Source organism: Contarinia nasturtii, unplaced genomic scaffold (assembly GCF_009176525.2).
Source record: "Contarinia nasturtii isolate CC-2019 unplaced genomic scaffold, AAFC_CNas_1.1 Cnas_scaffold_187, whole genome shotgun sequence".
NCBI classification, from domain to species: Eukaryota; Metazoa; Arthropoda; class Insecta; order Diptera; family Cecidomyiidae; genus Contarinia; species Contarinia nasturtii.
In genome coordinates, this window is record NW_022197544.1 from 73,122 (window position 1) to 94,698 (window position 21,577).

General features: G+C 33.4%; 1 protein-coding gene across 5 annotated transcripts in view; it reads right to left on the reverse strand.

The window, feature by feature from the left end:
- The window catches only part of LOC116352191, a 112,263-nt gene that overhangs the window by 21,698 nt on the left and 68,988 nt on the right, over window positions 1-21,577 (reverse strand). For 3 of the 5 annotated variants that reach the window (XR_004202270.1, XM_031784588.1, XM_031784586.1), the window contains exons 4-8: window positions 10,891-11,433; window positions 10,661-10,817; window positions 10,370-10,587; window positions 4,282-5,491; window positions 3,510-3,790 (exon numbers count right to left, since the gene is read on the reverse strand). Coding sequence is in view for 4 of the 5 variants with exons in the window: in XM_031784588.1 (XP_031640448.1) it covers window positions 3,510-3,790; window positions 4,282-5,491; window positions 10,370-10,587; window positions 10,661-10,817; window positions 10,891-11,295 (2,271 nt within the window). In the remaining variant the exon portion in view is untranslated. The remainder of the gene's footprint in view (window positions 1-3,509; window positions 3,791-4,281; window positions 5,492-10,369; window positions 10,588-10,660; window positions 10,818-10,890; window positions 11,434-21,577) is intronic. The other 2 variants (XM_031784590.1, XM_031784589.1) reach the window with 1 other exon arrangement.

Sequence of the window (21,577 nt, forward strand, 5' to 3'; positions counted from 1 at the left end):
ATCTTTAATTATGTAAAAACCATTTTTTTCTCGTGTTTCATTCGTTGCAAAAGTGAATCAAATGAATTTTCTGCAAAAATTCAACACTAAAGTCCAAAAGATTTTGGACATTTCTTTTTCTTCAGCATGCGACTTTTATGACATGCATATGTTCATTAACGATTGCTTGAAGTATCATCAAGCTTTAAAATCGTTTTCGGCTTGTTTGTGACACGCATTGTGAGCAAGGTATTAGCTATCAACTTGAAACCTATATTACTATTTTATTCGGATTCTGAAGCTCAACCCACAAAAACAATATTTTTATTTTTGGAAAATTCGTCCAGGAAAATTATTTTCTTCAGATCTGAGGTTTTTCCTAAGAATTTGTATATCTCAAAACAATTTTTAATAAAGAATATATAAGATCGGATGGGTTGTGCATGAATCAAAAGTTTTAGTTGGTTTATACTCTGTAGTTTGTTGCATTTAATTCAAATGTCCGTCCAAACATTTATATATTTGTGTTTTTTTTTTAAACACGAGAGTTCATTTGAATCAAGCGGTGAAGGGCCTTCACTGAAGGCGAAGAAGAGACAAAATGCGAATTCCCCTGATCAACGCCATCCTCCATGAAGTCGGTGAACTCAATTTAGTTCCATTGCATTGAATCGAATAAAGAAAAAAAAAAACAACAACTTAATAACACAGCTAATGAAACAATCAAGAGCATATGTATACACTAACTGATGTACAACTGTGTGTGGCCATGCTATTCTTGTTGTTTTTTCTTCTCTTTTTCGTTTCAATCCTACCGAACTAAATTAAGTTCACTGAATGATGGTGCTGATCAGTTTGATTCGCATAAAAAAAGTCTCCAAACTCATACATGTGTTACCCGCCTGAATTGAAATAAAAAAAATGATATATTTTCCAGCTTTTGAAGAATTGTTTGCCGAAAAAATGGTATATCACTTTGAGTGTTTCCTGTATTGGTTTTATTGAAAAACACATCAAACAATTGTGTTGAAGTTTGTTGTGTGTTTTGTGTGTTTCAAGTGATTTCATTGAATTTCGTTCAACGAACATGAAATTTAATTATGAATGGCCATTGAAAATGTTTGGATATTCGAAAGGGTAATGGTAACAGCTCAAGTGAACAATAAAAAATGCAGTAACGAAAAGAATCGGATTGGCTTCAGTCGTCAAACATTCAATTAATTTCACTCTGACGCTGCATAACAAGCAAAACGAAACAATTTATTACAATTAAACATTCATGTATATTAAATGGAAAAGATAATGCGCAAAAAATATGCACGCTCGAGCGATTTCAGGGCAAGGGGGCTGTCCGGGCTTATACTCCCCGCTGTGGCCATATATGATGGCAAGTATACCACGCCGTCATAAAATAGAGTGAATTCAGAAAGATTATGTGAGATGTTCCTTAAGACTTATTTTAACGTTAGCATGTGGGAATTTTAATTTAATAAGAGAAATTTTTTGGAATAGGCATCGAGACTTTTTCACAAATAATATTGTTAAATTAGACAATTTGATAATCGGTAAATTAAATGATCGGGTTCCGTTTGTATAGTTATTAAACCGCAGCAATGAAACGACAACAACAATAACACGTATTTTTAATGTCAAAATTTTGATGTCAGATGGTGTCGACATCGTATATGTTCCTATGTGTAGCTCTATACTCGATCTAGTTCACATTGACGGTTGCAAATATTCTTCAAATCGTTTGTGTCCACTATAGTGAACATGCCTCTATACGTCTATTACATGTACGTTATAATGGACAAGTATAGTAACATGGCGTCGTTCAAATAAATTAAAAAATCCGTCCACTCGTGTAGACACCATCTAGCTCCTCAGTAGGGATTTCATTGCAGTATAACAAATATTTTGAAATGTCCACATGCCTAACAAATAAAATACCTTTGATATTTAAACAGGGAATAAAAATGCCGCTGGTTTCAGCGACTGAGAATTCAAGTGAGCTATGTAAATATTAATTGCATCTGAATAATTAAACCAAATTCTGGTTAAATAAATGTTATTTACACATTTCATTTTGGATCACACACCAGAGTCAAATGGAACCACAACATAAACAAGCGACACACGAACAAAAAGGAATTATGGCAATGTTCAGTTTTTTTTATATCGTTCATCAAACCCATATTAACAATGCTACAGTTCATACATACATAAACAATCAAGAGAACCCACTCGACTCTCTTGATTCCATTGTTTCGCATTATTTTAATATTTTGCGGAAAGAAAAAAGTCATTATTTAACTTAAAATGTCCATTTAATTAAGAGAAAGTTGTTGAAAAAAAAACTTAGTTTAACTATTTTTGAGAATAATATAAGGTAATTTGCATAATTTTTAAAATGATTTTCCAATGATGAAGTTTCCAAGGTTTTCTAAAAAAAATCACATTATTCACCATTTGGGAACTTCAGAGAAAGAAAGAATTGCATTAAGCACCTTGAAGTTGGTGAATTGGCTATATCCTCCTATAGGAGTGAGAAATATCAATTTTTGCCAGAGACGCAATTTTGTTACTCAACAATCACAAACTTTGTGGCAATTTTTTATTTAGTGAAGAAAATATCCAGAATTCAAGTTGAAAGTTAACTGTTAACAATCAATAGCCGAATTTCCATTATTCCTATATTTTTGATGCCAAACTTTGTATTTTGATCCGATTATTGATATAAATTAAATACAAATGTTAATTATTATTCAAATAGTAATAGTAATTACGACATTGGTAAATCAATAAAAAATATTCGTTTCGTGCTCACAATAGTGTATAATTATCGAAATGGTTACAAATCGAATATCAAATCAATGCTATTTAATTATGTTTGAAACATTAATCCGGAATTGGATGCAAATATTGTACGCAATAATCGCATTAATTTTGTATGATTTTATTATCACATTGCCATCAATGCATTATATTCATTGGATATACAGTTTGTATACAAACATAAATATTGATGAAAGTCGTTTTAGAACCGAATTTTCGTATCCACCGACAAATAAAGTTGAATAAAGCAAAATAAAAAGGGTGCACATTAAGCATACAATCGAAGTAACTGTTTTGCTATATTGACTTTGTTCTTTTTAGCGTGTACATATGTATGTGCGCAAAAAAAGCGCTTGTCAACACACTGTAAATTAATCAGAAGTAACGAGAAATAGGAACAAAGACTAGAATTGTAAATAAATACATAGAATGAGCTATTGTTTAGTGAATGTAAATTAATTTTTTGGTTTTATTGTGCCACAAGCTGAATTTGAAGCATGCATTTCTAAGCCTTCTATTCACAAAATTTCCACAATTTTCAAATGTATTTTTTTTTTATTTATTTAAAATCAGTTGGTGCAATGGCTTGACTTTGGCCAGGTAAAATATCAAAAGCAAAATTATAAAAAGTAAAAGCAACAATACGACATTTTGTTTTTGTTTTAATTGTGTGTGTTTTAGTTTGTTTACATTACCTGTTGAACGACGATAGTGGCGCGCGGTGTTTGCGTTGTACATGTAACAGTTGATGTTTCGTCCATCGGATTGGAAGTAACATTTATTCCGGCCGCATTACCACCGATGTTGTTTACCATGCTGATATTTGTGCTGCTCATGCTGGGTGAAATGTCCGATGTTGTTATTTGTTTCATTGTAATTTCAACATAAGAATGTCGTTTCTGTGTATTATCCATTGGTTCGGAAAAAAAGTCAACGCGCAAATCAGGAACAGGCGATGTGGCCGGTGGTTCATGAGCTTGTTATAAAACATCGAAAACGAATACACATTTCAACGACATTTTTCTATAATTTTATTACACATTTGAATCGAATGCCACTCAAAAAAAAGAAAAAACACTTCAAAATGCATATCATTTTGTAAATAAGCTATAAATTGAAATGCTTTGCATTTGAAAAGGTGTGCATATGTACAAATAAAATCAGGGATTGTTCCTCTGAGGAGGAGGAATGGTGAGGAGGAAAATGAGGAGGAGGAGGAGAGCGAGGAGGATCCTCCTCCTCAACTGAGGAGGAAAATGTTTTTAGCTAAAAATGATATTTTTGTGATAAAAATAGCCCTTTGAGCAAAAAAAACTTTTCCTCCTCAGTTGAGGAGGAGGATCCTCCTCGCTCTCCTCCTCCTCCTCATTTTCCTCCTCACCATTCCTCCTCCTCAGAGGAACAATCCCTGAATAAAATAAAATGATGAAAATAGAGACTCGAAAATCGTTTCGTTTGGTTACTTACGATCATGTGATGGAACTTTTGAGGGGATTTTATCAAATTTGGATGCAATTTGTTCAAATTGGGAAACTGGATTACGATCATTGGCACTACAATTGGACGATTGATTGACAATGCTAATTGAAGTAGCATTGTTGTGGGTTGTTGTTGTGATAATGGTGGTATTGTCAGGTGAAGTAGAATTGGTTTTTGCATTCGGTTTGGTTAGGCTAAAGGCATCGGAATCGGATATGTGATTTTTATATTGATGGTTTTGATCATTTTTGGTGGTGGTTGTAGCATTGGTATTGGTTGTGATCATGGTATTTGTATTAGATGGTGACGGTGGATGATCATATTTACTCAGTTTCATCGATTGTTTCCGTGACAATGATGTCAATTCCTTAAGAAGTCGCCCATCCGACGATATATTTGATGCGGTCGATTTTCTTGGTGCGCTACGAAATTGCTCATAATAATCATAGTCGGGACTGGGTGAATCATAATAGTTATTGGCATACGATGATAAATTTCGTTTTGTCCATTCCATATTATTATCACCGCTACCACCAACGCCCCCATCGTATGCCAATGTGGCCCGATCAAATGGAAACATTGTATCATCATATTGTTTCTTATTCGATGCATTACTACTACTACTGAACGCAACCGTATAATCGTTCGAATATAGTTTTCCCATTTTGTTCGAACTATTCGATTTATTGCTGCCACCATGACGATTCTTCCATGGTCCATCACGTCTTGAATATTTGCTGTAGCTACTGTACGTTTGTTCATCATAATAATTCTCATCATTCATATGCTTTAAACGTAGTGGCTGTTGTTGCTTCGTTGTTATTTCGCATGCATTCTCTTTGTCCAATTTGTCATGACGATATCGAGCATCACCATTGCCATTGCTTATTTTATTATCACCCTTGTAATTCGACGAACCATGATAGTACACTTTGTTACCGTCAACAATCACTTTGCTGCAACCATTCTCATAGCCACCGCCGCCGCTGCCGCCAACGCTACACCCATTGATGATGTCATCGGTTGTTAAATCGGTTCGCTTTTCAAATGTGAAAAGTGCTTCACTTTTCTCTGTCGTGCGAACACTACGCGGTGACGTTGGCACATCGAATGGAAAATGCTTTTTACTTATTAATGGTGCAGTGTGTGGTGCAGTGGATGAATGCGGATATTTTTGCTTTTGTTGCTCATCTTGGTGCTGCTCGAAATGAAAACGAAACAACCGAAGAAACATTGAAAAAAATATAAATAATGAAACGATAGCACAAAATATGCAACGAAAAAATCATAAGATGAAAAGTATTGAACTTTAAGCCATAACGGTAAATGGATTTGGTTATATAAAAGTTGTGAGTGTGTGTGTGTGTGTGTGTGGGTGTGAGAGAGTATGTATTGAATATGCAATAGTTAATACAGAATAAACTTCCAATAGTGGAATCGAACGGAGCCAAATTTTTATCAGTTCCGACGTTGTAGTGATATAACTTCAAACATATTCTGACTTCTAAAAATATTTTCCAATACTTAAAGGTATATTCATGCAGGTATATTGGACGGTTTTACTGTAAACCTTAATTCTTTTATTTGTGGTAGATTTACGGTAGCTTTGAAAGTTTTGGTGACTCTTCAATGCAATAAAATGACAAATAACACGTTTTTATAACGTTTTTCTATCTTCCCTTTTCTTTTACAAAAGCTATTATCTCTTCGTTTCCAACGTAAGTAAAAAAAAACAATGTTTCGTTCATCAAAAATCTGTACGACATAAAATGTGAAGAATTTTTCCGAAATCAGAATCGGTCATCATTGAATTTTATGAAAATTCTTCACATTTTTTTTTTTTCAAGAAAAGGGTTCTTCGATAAAAAGAACAACAGACAATATGAAACGTGAAATGAAAAGTAAAATGTCATTGAATCGCCCGAAAAAAAGGGAATATTGTTTGAGTTTTCTGTTACACATTAATCCCATTGGTGTGATTCTGTTATGAGCATAAAAGATGTGTACACACAACCGAACATCGTTTAATATGACTTGTAAAAATGTACATAGAAAAGTTGTGGAAGGTAGTTTTGGCTTAGCGAGTTGAGAGAAGAAAAAAAAAACATCTACCAAAAGATGTGTCATCAATTAAGAGTCAGTGAATCTTCCATGAGCAAAGCAAAAACGAGCACGAGCGGCGACAAAGGTCGAATGTTAAAAGTCACTTTTATTCCATGTTTAGCAAATAAGTGCCGAGTGGCACTCATTCACAATTCAACGCTTTTCTTTACAACAAATTCTTTTGATCGGGTACATTTTATTTTTGCGTCATTCGACCTGAATGATTTTTTATATCATTTTTTTTTTGCTTGCTTGCTTGTTTCCTTTTGCCATAACTTTGTTTTCATGAGAGCTAAATATCAGTTACCCTTTTGCTATATGCTTCGTTTCGACACAAAAATGAAAGAACGAAGATATTTAAAAAAAATCAAACTCCATGAAAACCATAATAATTCAAGTTCATTCATAAAATCAGTGATGTGTGCCGCCGACACAACGATATGAAATGGTTGGTTTTTTTTTTCTATCTTGAAATCATTAGTTATGTTGGCATTTTTTCGCTTCACATTTTTTCAATGAAAACAGAAGAAGATTGAAGAGAGAGATAGGAGAAAAGCATACATTAGACAGTCAGGCTTTATTGATATATGTAATTTTATGTGTCACATGGCTCATTCCATATTTATTGAATTCGAACCAATAATAAAAATATTTGCAATTCGAACGGATGCTATCAATTGAATGTCACTTTGATTCGATTGAACGATAAAATGTGCTGCGGTTTAGTTTGGAAATGGATGAAAGGAAGAACATACACTCTCCTCTTTGCTACTGCTGCTTCAACATATTTTACCCGTGAAGAAGATGACATTGAATCGAAACGATTTCAAACGATCTATGAATTTCGTTTCCCTTTCTCATCTAATTTTCATCCGATTATTCTTTTGCATATTTTATGAATGTTACCAATCAATATTCGTTTTATTGAATTAATAACGGAAAAGTAGAAAGGGACGAATCGTTAATAAAATGATTCGTTTTTCGTCAGTGAACATTCAAAAATGACAAACTGGATTCTATATTCTGATTTGATATGCACTTGGTTTTTTTTTTTACATTTTATTCATACATTTTCTCAATCACTCAACGAGTCGATTTTGCATCAGTCGCATTGTCATTTAGAATGTCAATGTACTAATAAATGTGTCTTAATGAAAATACCTATCGATTTGCAAATTGGTTAAAGATGAAAAACAGACAGCGAAAGGAAAAGCGTGTGCCAATATGCACAAATGTATAAATTATTCAAATAATATTAAAATTGATTGAAGAAAACCACTCTGTCAACAGTCGAATATGGAATATATGAATGTCCGAGACTAGTCAGCACTTTTTGTATGGCTATTTTACATTTCAATAAATTTGACTAATTTGAGTAGAAGTCTTACATTCATTCTCGTGCAATCATATAGAAATAAGAAACGCATGCCGACGAAACTATTTTTTTATAAATAAGCTTTTAGTGACATATTTGTTTCTTCGCGCGACTTTTTAAAGCAAATAAATCTGTGCATAATATTTGCATTGTAATGGATCGCTTCCAGAAGTGAATGCAAAAAAAACATACACTGAAGTAATTGAACAAAAACAAACAAAACCAGTACCAACAAATAAAACACCATTAAAGTTTCAAATTAAATGCAAATTTACACACAGAAAATAAATTCACTCAAAACTGAACGACATGTCATATAGAACTTGGATATAGTTGGCAATTCGTACAGAATTCGATTTATTCATATAGTTTCATGCAAAATATCGTTTTTGTGTATTCTCTTTTGTGTGAATTTTCTTTCGTTTATTAGAAGAACTTAAGACAAGTGAAGAAGATCAACACAATAGAGAACATACAAATACGATATTCTATATGATATGTCGCTTAGTTTTGAAAGTATTTATTTTCTGTGTGTATCCTGATCCTTCTGTGTTGAGTAAAAATCATTTCATTGCACCCATTTATCCTTGAACTATCCTCATTATGATGCTATATAGTCGTAATGTCACTGTGAATTTCCAATTTTCTTCTCTGTAGCAATTTTATGCTGAAAAAATCATCAACCGAGAAGAAATTCGTATGGAACACACCGAATTATGCACTGTAAGTAATTGTCATACAATTAATGTAAATAATAAAGACAAAAAAAAAGAAAAGAGAAAATACCTCAACGACGAATATGGAATATATATATATGGAAAAATAAGAGAGAAAACCCAAAACGAAATTGGTGTGAAACTCCGTTACGTAGTACGCGGAAAGGAAGAAGATGTAAAACGGTGACTGAACAGAATAACAAGGCCGCGACGAAAAAAAAACCCGGAGAAAATGGCATTTGGAAGGTAGTAACGAGCATATGATTTGTTTGATTTGCTCATTCGTTTGAATTAATTAGGCCAAAATGAAAAATCCTTTGGGCAAAGAGGAAAAATGGGGGAGGGGGCTAGAGAGGGAATATTAATAGAATTAATATTGAATTTTCTGCGCTTCATTGTTGCGAAATGAAAGATTCGCTGTGACAACAAAATTGAGAAAATGAGGAAAAGAGAGAGTACCTAATGTAGCAGACATTTTTCAATGGATATACACATTCTCTCTTTTTAAAATTCCATTTTTCTGGTGGGTCTCTGTCAACACTGGCCGTTGTAATTGTTTGCACATTAATTTTTATTTTAATTTCATTCAACTTGGACTAAGAACTAAAAAAAGTTCAATGTTCAATGGCACTAGAACGTTTTCACATGATAAATTGCGGTCAACTGAGAATGATTTCAGGCATATAACATTTAAAATGCAACTTAACTTGTTCTTGGTATTTCTGAAAAAATGCCTGTGCTAATTCGCCTCTCGAAAAAAATGATAGAAAATCTTTCAAATCCCATCGTTTACACAACAAACAATCGTTTCTCAGGTTGATAGTGAAAATGGCTTTATTTCCGAAAATTACGTCTACATAACTCCCATCGTCAACATTGCAATTGTTCTAATTGTCTGAGCCCAAGATCATTTGGCATCTCGTTAAATATTAATTAAATCCATCGTAATATTGTGAATTAAAATTGAAAGCTTGCAAAGACGAAATTTCACGAAATTTATTCAGTTTGAAAGCATTTATGCATTCGAATCGAAGCGCTGTTTTTTTTTATTCCATAATGCAGTATTTTTCAATTCCATTTTAAATGTTTTCAATTAGTTTGCACTTGTTTTTGTCATATTCAACATCAAATTATTGCTTTAGATTAATACAGTAGTTTAATTAAAGTGAATTCGAAAATAAAAATAAACTTTATTTGAAATGGTGAACGAAACACATTGAAATTGAGCGAAAGCTAACCTGATTCTCATCTCTGTGTGCAACGCATTTCACTTCTCCTTCTCATTTACATTTCAGATTGAATCAAATTCAGTAGTCTTGTTTGTTGGAAATTCAATGAAATCGCACAATGACATGCAATTGATTCAGAAAACTTTCAGTTTGCATCTCTATAGTTAAAGGATATTGCAACCAAATGCATTGATCATGTTGCACACAACTCAACACTCCTTCACAGACGCACTCATTTATTTAGCATTTATTCGTTCACTCATTTAAACTGTCAGTTTCAATCACTCAATTTGAAACTGAATTATACGGGCGATATATCTCTACCAGCGGATCCCGTTTTGCTGTTGTTAGTAACTCAATATTCAGCGGGTTTTCATCGCTTTAGATATGCATTACAATTTTTTAAGTTTTTTTAATAATGGCTATGTTTGTAAATCAAATATAATTTCGTTGCAAAAAATCAATAGGTTTATATTTCCTTATTTTAACTATATCAAATCGAACGACTATATGATTTCGTTAAATATTCGGAAATTCTATCCAGGGACTTTTTTAATGAGAGAATTGATAACATTGGTTCGGGTTGGGGGTGTTTGTGTGTGTATGTTTTTGATATGAATTTGCGATTAAAGGAAATCAAGAACGTATTATACCTCTGGGCTGGTTAACAATGGAATTTTTGCATCTTCATCCTCTTGATGACGGCGATGATGTGCATCACCGTCTGTGTCCACATCAGTTTCGTACTCTTCGATTAGTGAGCTGTCTTCTTCATCCAAGCGGTTAAGCATAGCATTTGCAGGTATCGCAGTCAATGGAACTGGTTCATCGAATGAACTCAACAATGGATCCACTTGACCAGTTGTATCACCTAAATATTTATTTAAAAAAAAATATTTATGGTGATCGGCTTTTTGTTTTAACTCGTCAAATAATTAAAATACCTAAATCAAGTGAATCACACGTTGATGTATCCGTTCCAGTCACATTTGTTGCCAACGTCGATGCTGATTCAGTTGATGTATTGATTGTGGTTTCAGCATTTGATGATGCTATTGATGTTCCCATTACCATAACCTTGTTCGAAAATGCATCGAAAATCTTTAATATTCATTATGATTGGCAATAGTTAAGTTTTGAAATGCAAAACATGAAACATGTACATTAATATTACCTTTGGCACATGTTGAGCTTGTTGTCCCGTCGTTATACTATTTTGTGTCGTTTTGCTTAATTTGGCGCTTTTGAAGTATAAACGACGCATTGCCGTGGCCGATGACGTGGTCGTCGCAGCTGCTGTTGTTGTCATCATCATTGTATTCGGTGCAACATCTGAATCTGAGCTATACGAATGTCCTGCCGTATTTATTGGCTGTCGATTCGTTATCGCTTGATCCATTGTATTACGTTGATGTGTTGCCGATCCGCTCACATTATTCGATGTTCCTCGTATGATTGTGGACTTGATATCATAGCGTGGTTTATCGTCCATTGATATTTGGCATGACCGGATCGAATCACCACCGGACACACCTTTTAACGGTATTTCCGTTCGATTCATCGATACAGCTGTTGTCATATTTGTGTCTGAGGTACGTTCTTTTTTCTGCAGACTGCCACTTAAATGGTGAGCTCTTAATTTTCGCGGTGAAAAATGCGTTAAAAGCGGCGAACCCTTTTTCGACGAATTACTCGATCCTGCATCGACCGCATTTGTCTGAAATACAATGAAAGCAAGCAAATGAAATTATTTGTTTGTTTTTTTTTAATTGATCGGTTTTAAAATGCATAATTTTTCAGAACTTCCTCCGTAGATTGATCTGCTTATGCAAGCATCGAAAAACTTAAGAAACAATGTCTTGTTTTTGTATCGCGAATTACGTTTGAATAATAAAATCATGAAAACAATAACATTTATGTGCCATAAAATCCGCATTTAAAATTACCGGCGCCATTTACTATTGTGCATTTCGAATGACGACTTGCTGTATCTACGATTTTCTTTGAAATTGAAATAAATTGAGTTTAAGTTTAATTGTGTGTAAATTCATCGAACACTGAACGAGGCAAAAGATGTAAAAGATGTATGGGTTTTGACAAAAACCTTTAAAATACTTAGTAGTTTGATGAGCTTAACAAAACTTCATTCAAATTATATTTATGAATGCAAGAACCAACAACGACGGCTCAACGCTTGTTTGCTTTTCGTGCTTACACTGAAATTCCACCTGCCAACCGTAAACCATATTGTGTGACGTATAACATTTGTAAATAAACACTATAAAATGGTGAGTATACACAGAATATGGTACAATATTATCACTCAACTTAGTATTTGAGCCTAGGGGGGGACACGAATTAAGAATTTTCCCTTTCCGTTCACACTAGCCTTCTTGTTGAACATTTTCAAAGTTGAAATGAATTTAGAAAGCAATAATATTTTCATAGAAAGGAAGTTTCCAAGTTACCAAATCGAAAAACGCGTGCATAAAAAGCGAGTTGATGCTGCTCTTAAATTTCGAGTCTCGGACGTATTTTAACTTCAAATAAAATTAATGATTAATTTCATTAGCATTTATGGGAAACAATAAAAACAAATTCTGGAAGAATGTCGATAAAAAGATATTTTTAGCTTTTGTATATTATAACAGAACGAAACTGTTGTAACCTAATCGAATTTTAATCGTATTAAGTAATATTTAATTCAATTTTTTCCATGAAAAAAATTCCAGTATCTGTCAAAATGCATGATGCTTGAATAAAAATCCAACCCTTGATGACGCATTCAATTTGCATTGCATAAACTTCATCGAGTAAAGTGATACTAATTTAAGAGAAAAAAATGAATTTCATACAGTGTAAAACCGATGGAAATATGATGGAAGTTTTGTAATTTTTGCTAATTCTATCATCGTATGCAGCATTCACAGCTGCGACAACAACGCGTCGCGCGTCGTCAACAACAACAGTAACAGATAATACGAACTTCGCACTAAAATCAACTTAATGGATTAATTGAAAGTTTTTATGACAGGCACTTTTATCACTCGTCGCACACATGTATGTCATGGTTGGCACGGTAATTCGTCAAAGAAGAGCGTATGCAACAACACCAACACAAGAGATATGCATTCGAAGCAACACATTTTATCTATTTATTTTTCGCGTGTGCGCTCATTCAACATAATTAATTATGAATTTTCGTTGGAAAAATGGAAATCCTTGTGGACATATTTAAGGCTGCATCTCAGACATCCTTTGGCACGATAATTTGACACTCACATTTGCATTTTCTTAAATACAAAAAGATTATCTAGTGCATGAAGAGAGGATTGTGAAAATATTTTATTCACTTAATGAATCCGTATATGTATTTCGATGTTGACAAGAACATTGTAACCAAACCGGTCTTGTATTTATCATTGCCGTTTCATCTAGAAACTTATAGAAATTGTAATTTTCATCAAAAATATTGTGTTCATTTTCATTTGGTATAAAAGTTTTTGGTAACGAGAATTCCCTACACGAAAATTTGCATTTTCCAACTTCGAAAAGTATCCAAGTAATTAGACTTTCAACCTAAAATTACATCATGGACAATGTAATAACCATTTTCCCAACGAATTCGAGATGCGAGAAACTTTGCGCTGCATAACTGATCGACTATTATGTCGATTATAGTAGAAATGAGCATATCTCAAATTGGGTTGGTGGATGAACAATCTTTTTTTTTTGTTGTTCAGGAAAAATGTTATAGGCGATGAATGTTTTTGACAGGTTTTCATAATAAATTCGTGTTAAAATCCAATCAAGTAAAAGATGCATAAAATTGCTCATTTATTAAATTTAGCAAGCTTTTGAATAATCAAAAAGCAATCAATCGTCCCAATCGAACGAATACACTCGATTGTTGCTGGTGCCATAGTATATGCGGATAAAATTTGTTGAATTTTGTTCATGATTAGAATTTATTGTTGATTAAAATCAATTTCTTGAAGAATGTTTCTAATTAATTTATTATGGACACATAAACAGCAGCAACACCAATCGTGCTGTGAATATTCACAATTGGGTGCTGCGGCTGCACGAAAGGATTGTATTTTGACAGGAAAAAAAACGCACGACTCGACAAAATAAACGGCCAAAATGAATTGAACGTTCAACACAAGTGATTGTGACGATGAAGCAAAACGAACAAAACAAGAAAATAAAATAATAATAATATATCGGCTGTCTTAGCACATTACATGCTTTCTTTCATCAAATCGATATTGACCGATAACATCTCTGAGGCGGTGAGTGAGAATCGAAAAAATGAGAGAGAGAGAGAGAGAGAGAGAGAGAGAGAGAGAGAGCATGAACGCGAACAAGAGCATTCAACTTGACAATGACCAACAAGGCATAAAGCAATTTCATTCAATTTGCTACTTTATTCGGTCGATACACTGTTTATTAATGACCTTTCACGCTCTAACACATGATGTGAATCAAATGCTACAGTGGCCATTAAGTAACAATCGAATGAAAGAGAGTGATGGAGACAGAGAAAAAAAAGAAAGAGTGTTCAACCGAAGCGATACTTTGAGAATGCTAACATTGTAACAAGCACTTAATTGAAACATGTAATAGATTTAAGTGGATAATGCTTCAGGATAAATGAGTCAAATGTTTTGCGGCGACAATATACCAATATGAGTGAGCGAAAGCACTAACCCGCGCGTAAACCACATCGCATACACATGAAAAATGAGACCAAAAAAAAAAACAGCCGGCGACAGACTTTTGAAAAGCCAAGCAAAACACAGAAAAACCAAACATGGTTAAGTAAGGACACAGATCGTTCTTATTAAGTTTTTCGATTCGAACGTATTGTTGAGCGAAAATCGACGATTTTATTTTGTCTTTTGGCATTGTATTGCTTTCACAGCAGCTGTGAAAAAAAGCACAACCCAGCTCGAGTGTATACGTATGTGGTATACAAACAAGCCGTCACGCACTCAAACAAGATTATGCTTTCGCAATAAGTAACAGAGTGGACATTTTGCACGTCTTATGAATGTATTTATTTGGATTTAGAAAAAAATACAGACATTGCAGAGAGAATTTGTGGCCGGTTTTATTTTTCATTCGTTACCTATTGTTAACGAAAAATTGACGTTGGCAGCATTTCAATTGAATGAGAAGAGAAAATAAACGAATGAATAAAATAACGTTTATTCTACACATGTATACCATTGAAATGCGTTTCAATTGAATGAAAACATGTAAAACAACAAACACACACACACAATTCTACTGCATTTTCGGCACAGCAAGTCACTTTTCGATTTAGCAACCGGCACGATTAACAACACAAATGGCCTTTTCACGTGTACGGAACACCAGCAGTTCATTTTTTTTCGCGCTCATTTGACTACCGCACTCATTTCGAACTTTGGTTTGAAACAGGATATGAAAGACGTAAAGAAATCCAAATAATAAATCTCATAACGTGTTAAACGAAATATTTTCATGGAAATTAATTAGCAGGAGTCTTGAAGAAATCATTTCATCTTGAAATGCCAAAGAAAGAAAGTGGAATAAATTAACAAAAATTATAGTAATCATTCGTGCACATTATTACAAAATGTAACTTTGATGTGAGTTAATTTTTTAATGCTTTCGGTGAAGCACCGAGTGAGAAAGAAAAGATGTCTCAACACATTTATTTGCATTAAGTTTTTTTGTTCATTCATTTTATTCAGTTGGTAAACGTGCGCAATGCAATGAAGGTCGTTGTAAACACCGAATCACGTACATATTTACACACTTCCCCTCGCGCATAAATCGTAAAAAATATTGATAAAAATAGAACCGAATTCAATAAAACAAAAGATAATGTTGTGTTTACAGTTGTACACAGCATTTGATGCTATAGAATGCTAGGGGGGAGACACAAACGATTAAACCATGATTCCAATATAAAAACACTAATCCTACTATTCCACCAATCCGTCATTTCATTGTCAAATGTGATGTCACATTTCGCCGCTATTCACTTTTTTGAAAACTTATTTATCGATACTGGAGTATGACATTTTGTTATTGATAATTAAAATTTTTTTTTTCATCAATAAAATTTTGAGAAAGAGTATCTATTGTTTTTTAAATTTGTAATCGACTTTTGAACTAAAAAATATTTCAAAAAAGAACAAATTACTATCTCAAAACAAGTTCAATGCTTTTATCAAATTCTGTACTATCGATTACAAAAACTTTGAATTAACCCATTTTCGCTATTCCATACACGGGATTAGTGAATCCATGTGAATCCAGCTACTGAATTCTCTATTCCACTTTAATTTCTCGAATTTTTACACTAAAAAGTCTAATCCTATTCCACGTGTCTACCCCCTAGATAGAATGCATAGAGAAACAAAAACGAACGTCATTTGTGTAAAATGAACAATAACGGTCGCATGTTAATACTATCTCGGTATTATTTGAAGAATATGAAGATGATGGCAAAACACGAACACAAAATGACTAATATAAGAAAAATCGTGGAAAGGAAAACATAAATTTGAATCATGATATAGCTCAATATATACTGCAAAAGTACTTCGAAGTAATGCTTGATGTATCGACGAAAAAAAAAACAAATAGAATTAAAAAAAGGTTTTTCTTTAAAATTCATGAAAATACTCAGAAATGTGATATTTTACCGTACTAGAGCTACTTTCAACAATTTCGATCTAGTATTCTGGCTATGTTTTTTCGGAAGGACACTCAAAGAGCTGTAAACTGAGTAATTTTAATCAATATCGTAGGATTTGAACTCAAGTTAGTACAAATCAAGTTGTTTTCAGATTCCTATACAAATTCTTAGGTAAAACGTAATTTCGAAGGAAAATAATTTTCCTGGACGAATTTTCCAAAAACAAAAATATTTTTTTTCGAATTGGGCTCAGAAATCTGAAAAAATATGTTTCAAGTTGATAGCTGATAGTGTTATGCCGAACAACAAACCGAAGACGATTTTAAAGCTTGATGATACATCAAGCAATTGTGCACGCACATAATGACTTTTCTCCTTTAACGAGCACCCACTGAATTTATGCACACGTGTCGGGAAAAGTACGAAAAATAAAATATTTAGACAAGTTAAGTCATGGAAGGACATCATCTAAAATTGATTAAAAACGATTTCTTTTTATTGAACGTAAAAATGAAATCTCCAAACGATTTGTGTGTGCATTTCTGTCTCTCGTTTTCATCGTACAAAAGAACGGGTCGACACACACACACATATACACAACGAAGAAAAGAGAACTCGTCTGCTCTTTTGTTTACTTATAGATGTACATCTAAATGAATCTTTAGAGACTGTGTTTGCGTTCATGGTTTTTTAAACAGTTAAAGGTTTTTTTTGTCCAGTTTTTGGGTAGATTGTTGTAGTAAAAGAGTGGATTTGATTTTAAAAGCATGATTTCAGCTCGGTTATTGTAAAATTTATGAAGTTCAAAGGAATTGCTATTTCGATTTGATGTGAATCGCCCAAAGCAATTGAATATGCATAGTAAGTAAACATAGAATGGTTTGTCATCAATATATTGCTTTACGTTGTAACATTTATCATTGAAATTGCAACCGATTTTTCTTCAAATCAAAGAATCACACCAAACATCACCTTCGATATGAAACGGATATATTCGAACACACAAAATAATCCAAAACACATTTACAGATTGGTCATTGAGTATTTCCCTGAAGCTCAAAATGTTTCTCCCGTTAAGCTCTATCTAAATGGATGAAATTGCTATTCATCATGACACCCACATACTCAATTATGTCATGAGTCTCGAAAATGTGAGTGTTGAAATATCTCGTCTCATTAGCACTTTATTCGTTTTTTATTATTCGTTTCCAGGGAACAATTTCACGGAAAATGTTAGAATACACATGACACCGTAAAGTGACACAGATCAAACGACTCTAAACGGCAGTATATTTAATACCGCATACTATCGTTTTAGTTTGTGCACAAAAAAAAAGATGATTTTTTATAATTTCAAACGCATGTTCATACCTATAGGTTATACAAAACTTACTTATCCATATGTAAAAAAAAATCACATAATTCCCAACGGAGAAAATTTTATTGTTATTTTCATTTATTATCTATGCGATGATATAAATGAATGTGTGTTTGTCTCCATAAAATTTTATGAGAAAATATGAAAAAATATTGCTTACGATTATGAGTGAAAATGAGCTTTAAACACGACAAACTGACAGCAAACATAGGCCACCACAATACACACCTTACACAATACACGACCGCATGTTCGAACAATGGAGCTGTGTGTTTGTGTATGTGGCTCTGGCTCGTTATTATTAAAACTCACAATGTTCTAATTGTTTTGCCATCTAATTGATACGAATAATTATTAATGATATGACATTATAACGATGACAATGGCAATGGCAATTCGCCTTTTGTTGTGAAGCGATCAAAGCCAGCGATGACGAACCAACGGAACAAAGCGCGTTCAAGTGATAAATTTGTCGATTTCCCAATTGGCAACCGATGTGTATGCCACACTAAATAAATAAAAATGTAGTATGTGTCTTTGTCTGTGTAAAAAAAAGTACAAACTCACGGTCACCGTAATGTTGGAGATAGAAAATGGGATCGAATCAGAGTGAATAAGCACAGTGGGTCTCACTGTTTTAATATTCAAACAAATGATATTCACGATGACGATGTCAATGAACCAATTTTCGTATCATTTCGTTGTGTATACAATATATACATATCCACACAGAACAACATTGATATGTGATTATAATTTATTGTCGAAATGTGTGTGTCAGGTCATTTATCATTGGCACACTTTATTAAAATTGATGAAATAAATTCCGAAAAAATGTTCTTTTCATTTTATTCTCTACCTATCCATTACACACTTTTTTATCTTCTCAAAAAACAGATTCAACTTTTATGGTGATATTCGAGAAAATGTTCGTTCTGGAAATAGTATTTTTATGAAATCTTCCGGCATTCGCTTTAAAAGAGGCACTGTTGTTATCATTGGCACAACTTTTATACAGTGAATACAATCCCGGCTCCAAAAAATTTCATCACAACGGACGGAAACCATACTGTATATACATTAACTCTGCTGAAAATGATCGAGGAAAACTATCGAAAGAAAGAGCGAGAGTGCGAAAAGGAGGGAAGACAATAGTATATCCAAGTGATAAGTAAACGTTATTACCTCCATCAACTTCCGATGAGAAAGAGAATACATAAAAAACAAAAACGAGATAATGAGCATTGGAATTGATCACATCGTGTTTCTCCTGTATGTTTGCATGAAGCATTTATGGAAAATTCAATAAAAATATAATGCAATTTAATGGAATAAGAAGCTTGGAATATGAAGCACTGTTCATATCGTCACCGTTCACTTTACAAACAATGTACACGAACTAACGGACTATTTCCACCTTTTGCAATATTCAGAGAAAAAAAATGCCGTGGAAAACCTAATGCATACGAGTCGAGCCATGCGTTGCAAAAAAATCCACGGAAAATTAAAGTAGATGTAACAAACAGTGGTTGTGTGGAAGCACAAATTAATTCTGTAGCATCCAAATGGAAGTCTTGCTACATCAACCTACGCAGTCAATGAATATTCTTGTCAGTATTTTATCATAATGGTGAATGTCGACTGTTGGCCATTCTATCGCCAACAAAGCATCCCCTGCCACTTTTTCTCTCTTTTTCCTTTTCTTTCCATCTGACTTGTTTTATTTGTTCATTCATTGTGGCTATACTTTAAAGCAATTGCTATCGGAACGTGCACAAACTGCACATAAAAAAGAAAGAGAGTGTGAGAGAGAGAGATAATATGTTTACATCTAAGGATGTGAATCAATCAACAACAATGAAAATGTTGTTGTGATGCTCGTTTATTTTAAATAGATAAATGACGCCAAATTTAATTTCGTTACTGCTGATGTGCTCCTTTTTTCCATTCTCATTCACTTTTTCATTTTTTTTTTGGTTAGCGGTTTTGATGATTTATTTACATAAAATTCGTTTTACTTCATTATTGATTCGTTGATTTTGTTGTGTATTCTCGATGAAATCGTTGCGAAACACAATGTTTGCATAATTTTTTTGTTGTTTCGTTCAACCCGCGCATCTAAACACACCGCAATGTCATGCTTTAATAAAAGTTGACGTTGGCACATTAAGCAAGTCATATGATTCATGTGTTCAGTCAGAATCGTTTTCTCTATCTATTCGTTTTGTACGCAGCTACCTGAATATTAACTTTTGTTACTCTGTTCTTTTATTTTTTGTTTATTAAATTAATTTGTTGGTTCTTTTCCATACTTTGCTGTCAATTTAGTATAAAGCGATTCAAACAATGCTTGGATATTAAAAAAAATATATCCATTCGACGCCACAAATAGAAATTGTAGCTGAGTAGAGTGGAGGGGGTTCAATGTTTTGCCCTTCTCTTTCCTACACACGTGTCCGTGATTTGCTCTGGTCCACAAAACGAAATAAACCTGGTTTTGCCCTCATCTGAACTTTTCAAATCTTTTTCTGGGCTTCTTTTGCTTTTCACTTTTTTCAGTTTTTAGCATACATTGTTTTTTTGGACAATAAGAATTGTGTACAATTTTTTGCAATTGTAATTTTTGTTTTTATTGTTAAATGTGTGCGTGCATTTAAAATTAGGCTTCTATTAACTTATTTGGGACCGTTGAATGCGAATAGTTAATTTTACCATCTTTTATGAAATACCACTTCGTTTCTTTTTGATTATTGTGTTAACAATTATTTGAGATTTTTTGCTTTCCGGCCATATGTGCGTTTCTCCTGCTTTTTTATATCAGTAAGGTATCAAAAGTTTTACAAAACATTGAATACGGTTGGGGTGGATTTATTTGTGTATCATTGTTACCGCCAGCGCATGAAATCGCACAAGCTCGTCACATCAGATCCTCAGAAGAGCTTATTGTACTTACCAGGAATCGCTTCCGAGTTCGTATAAGTACATAGCTCATTCTAATCCAAACGACTACTACTACATGTATACCCAGAGGCGATATCTTGCAAGTGCGCACTTCATGAGTGACGACTTCATGCTCTGGTTACTGTAAGCTTTCAACAACCTTTTATCTATCCGCGTTTTTCGTTCAATATCACTCCGTAACATATCCGAACGATATATGAATAAAAGATTTTTGGTCTTTTTGTGTACGTACAGCTGTTTTTTTTTCATAGAATAAAGCTTCTCAATACAAATAAAGTTGGATAAACACAAATTCAACAAAAAGAACAATGTCAACGACACAACCATGGCAATGAGAGTAAGCAAAAAGTCTCCCTCTTCGAGAATGACAAAATAACAACAAATCTGTGTCCATTAAAAGCGACCCATTTAAAAATTTAAAACGAAATATACTTGCATAAAAAGAGCAAAATAAATTTTGTTATTGAGCGACATTTTTGTGATTAAATTGCGACGGAATTGAATTTTGATTCTAGCGAATAGATGTGTTGTTTATGAAAAAGTAATTGTATTTTGTTCTTGAAATTGCCCAACTATACTTCAAGCGCAATTTAACCATGGGCTTTCCAAATGAAGCGCTATAAACAAGACCAAGTATGAAAGAAAATGGAAAAAACATCAAGCCATAATATTATATAATAAACACACTTTCAAGTAAATTGAAAATAAACCGAGCGACAATAAAATCAACATGCATTGAAACATTAGAAACGCGTCAACAGCACACGATAATGAAAGTCAATCATGGAAAAGTTATAAAACGGCAAAACGTTGAGTCAAATGTTT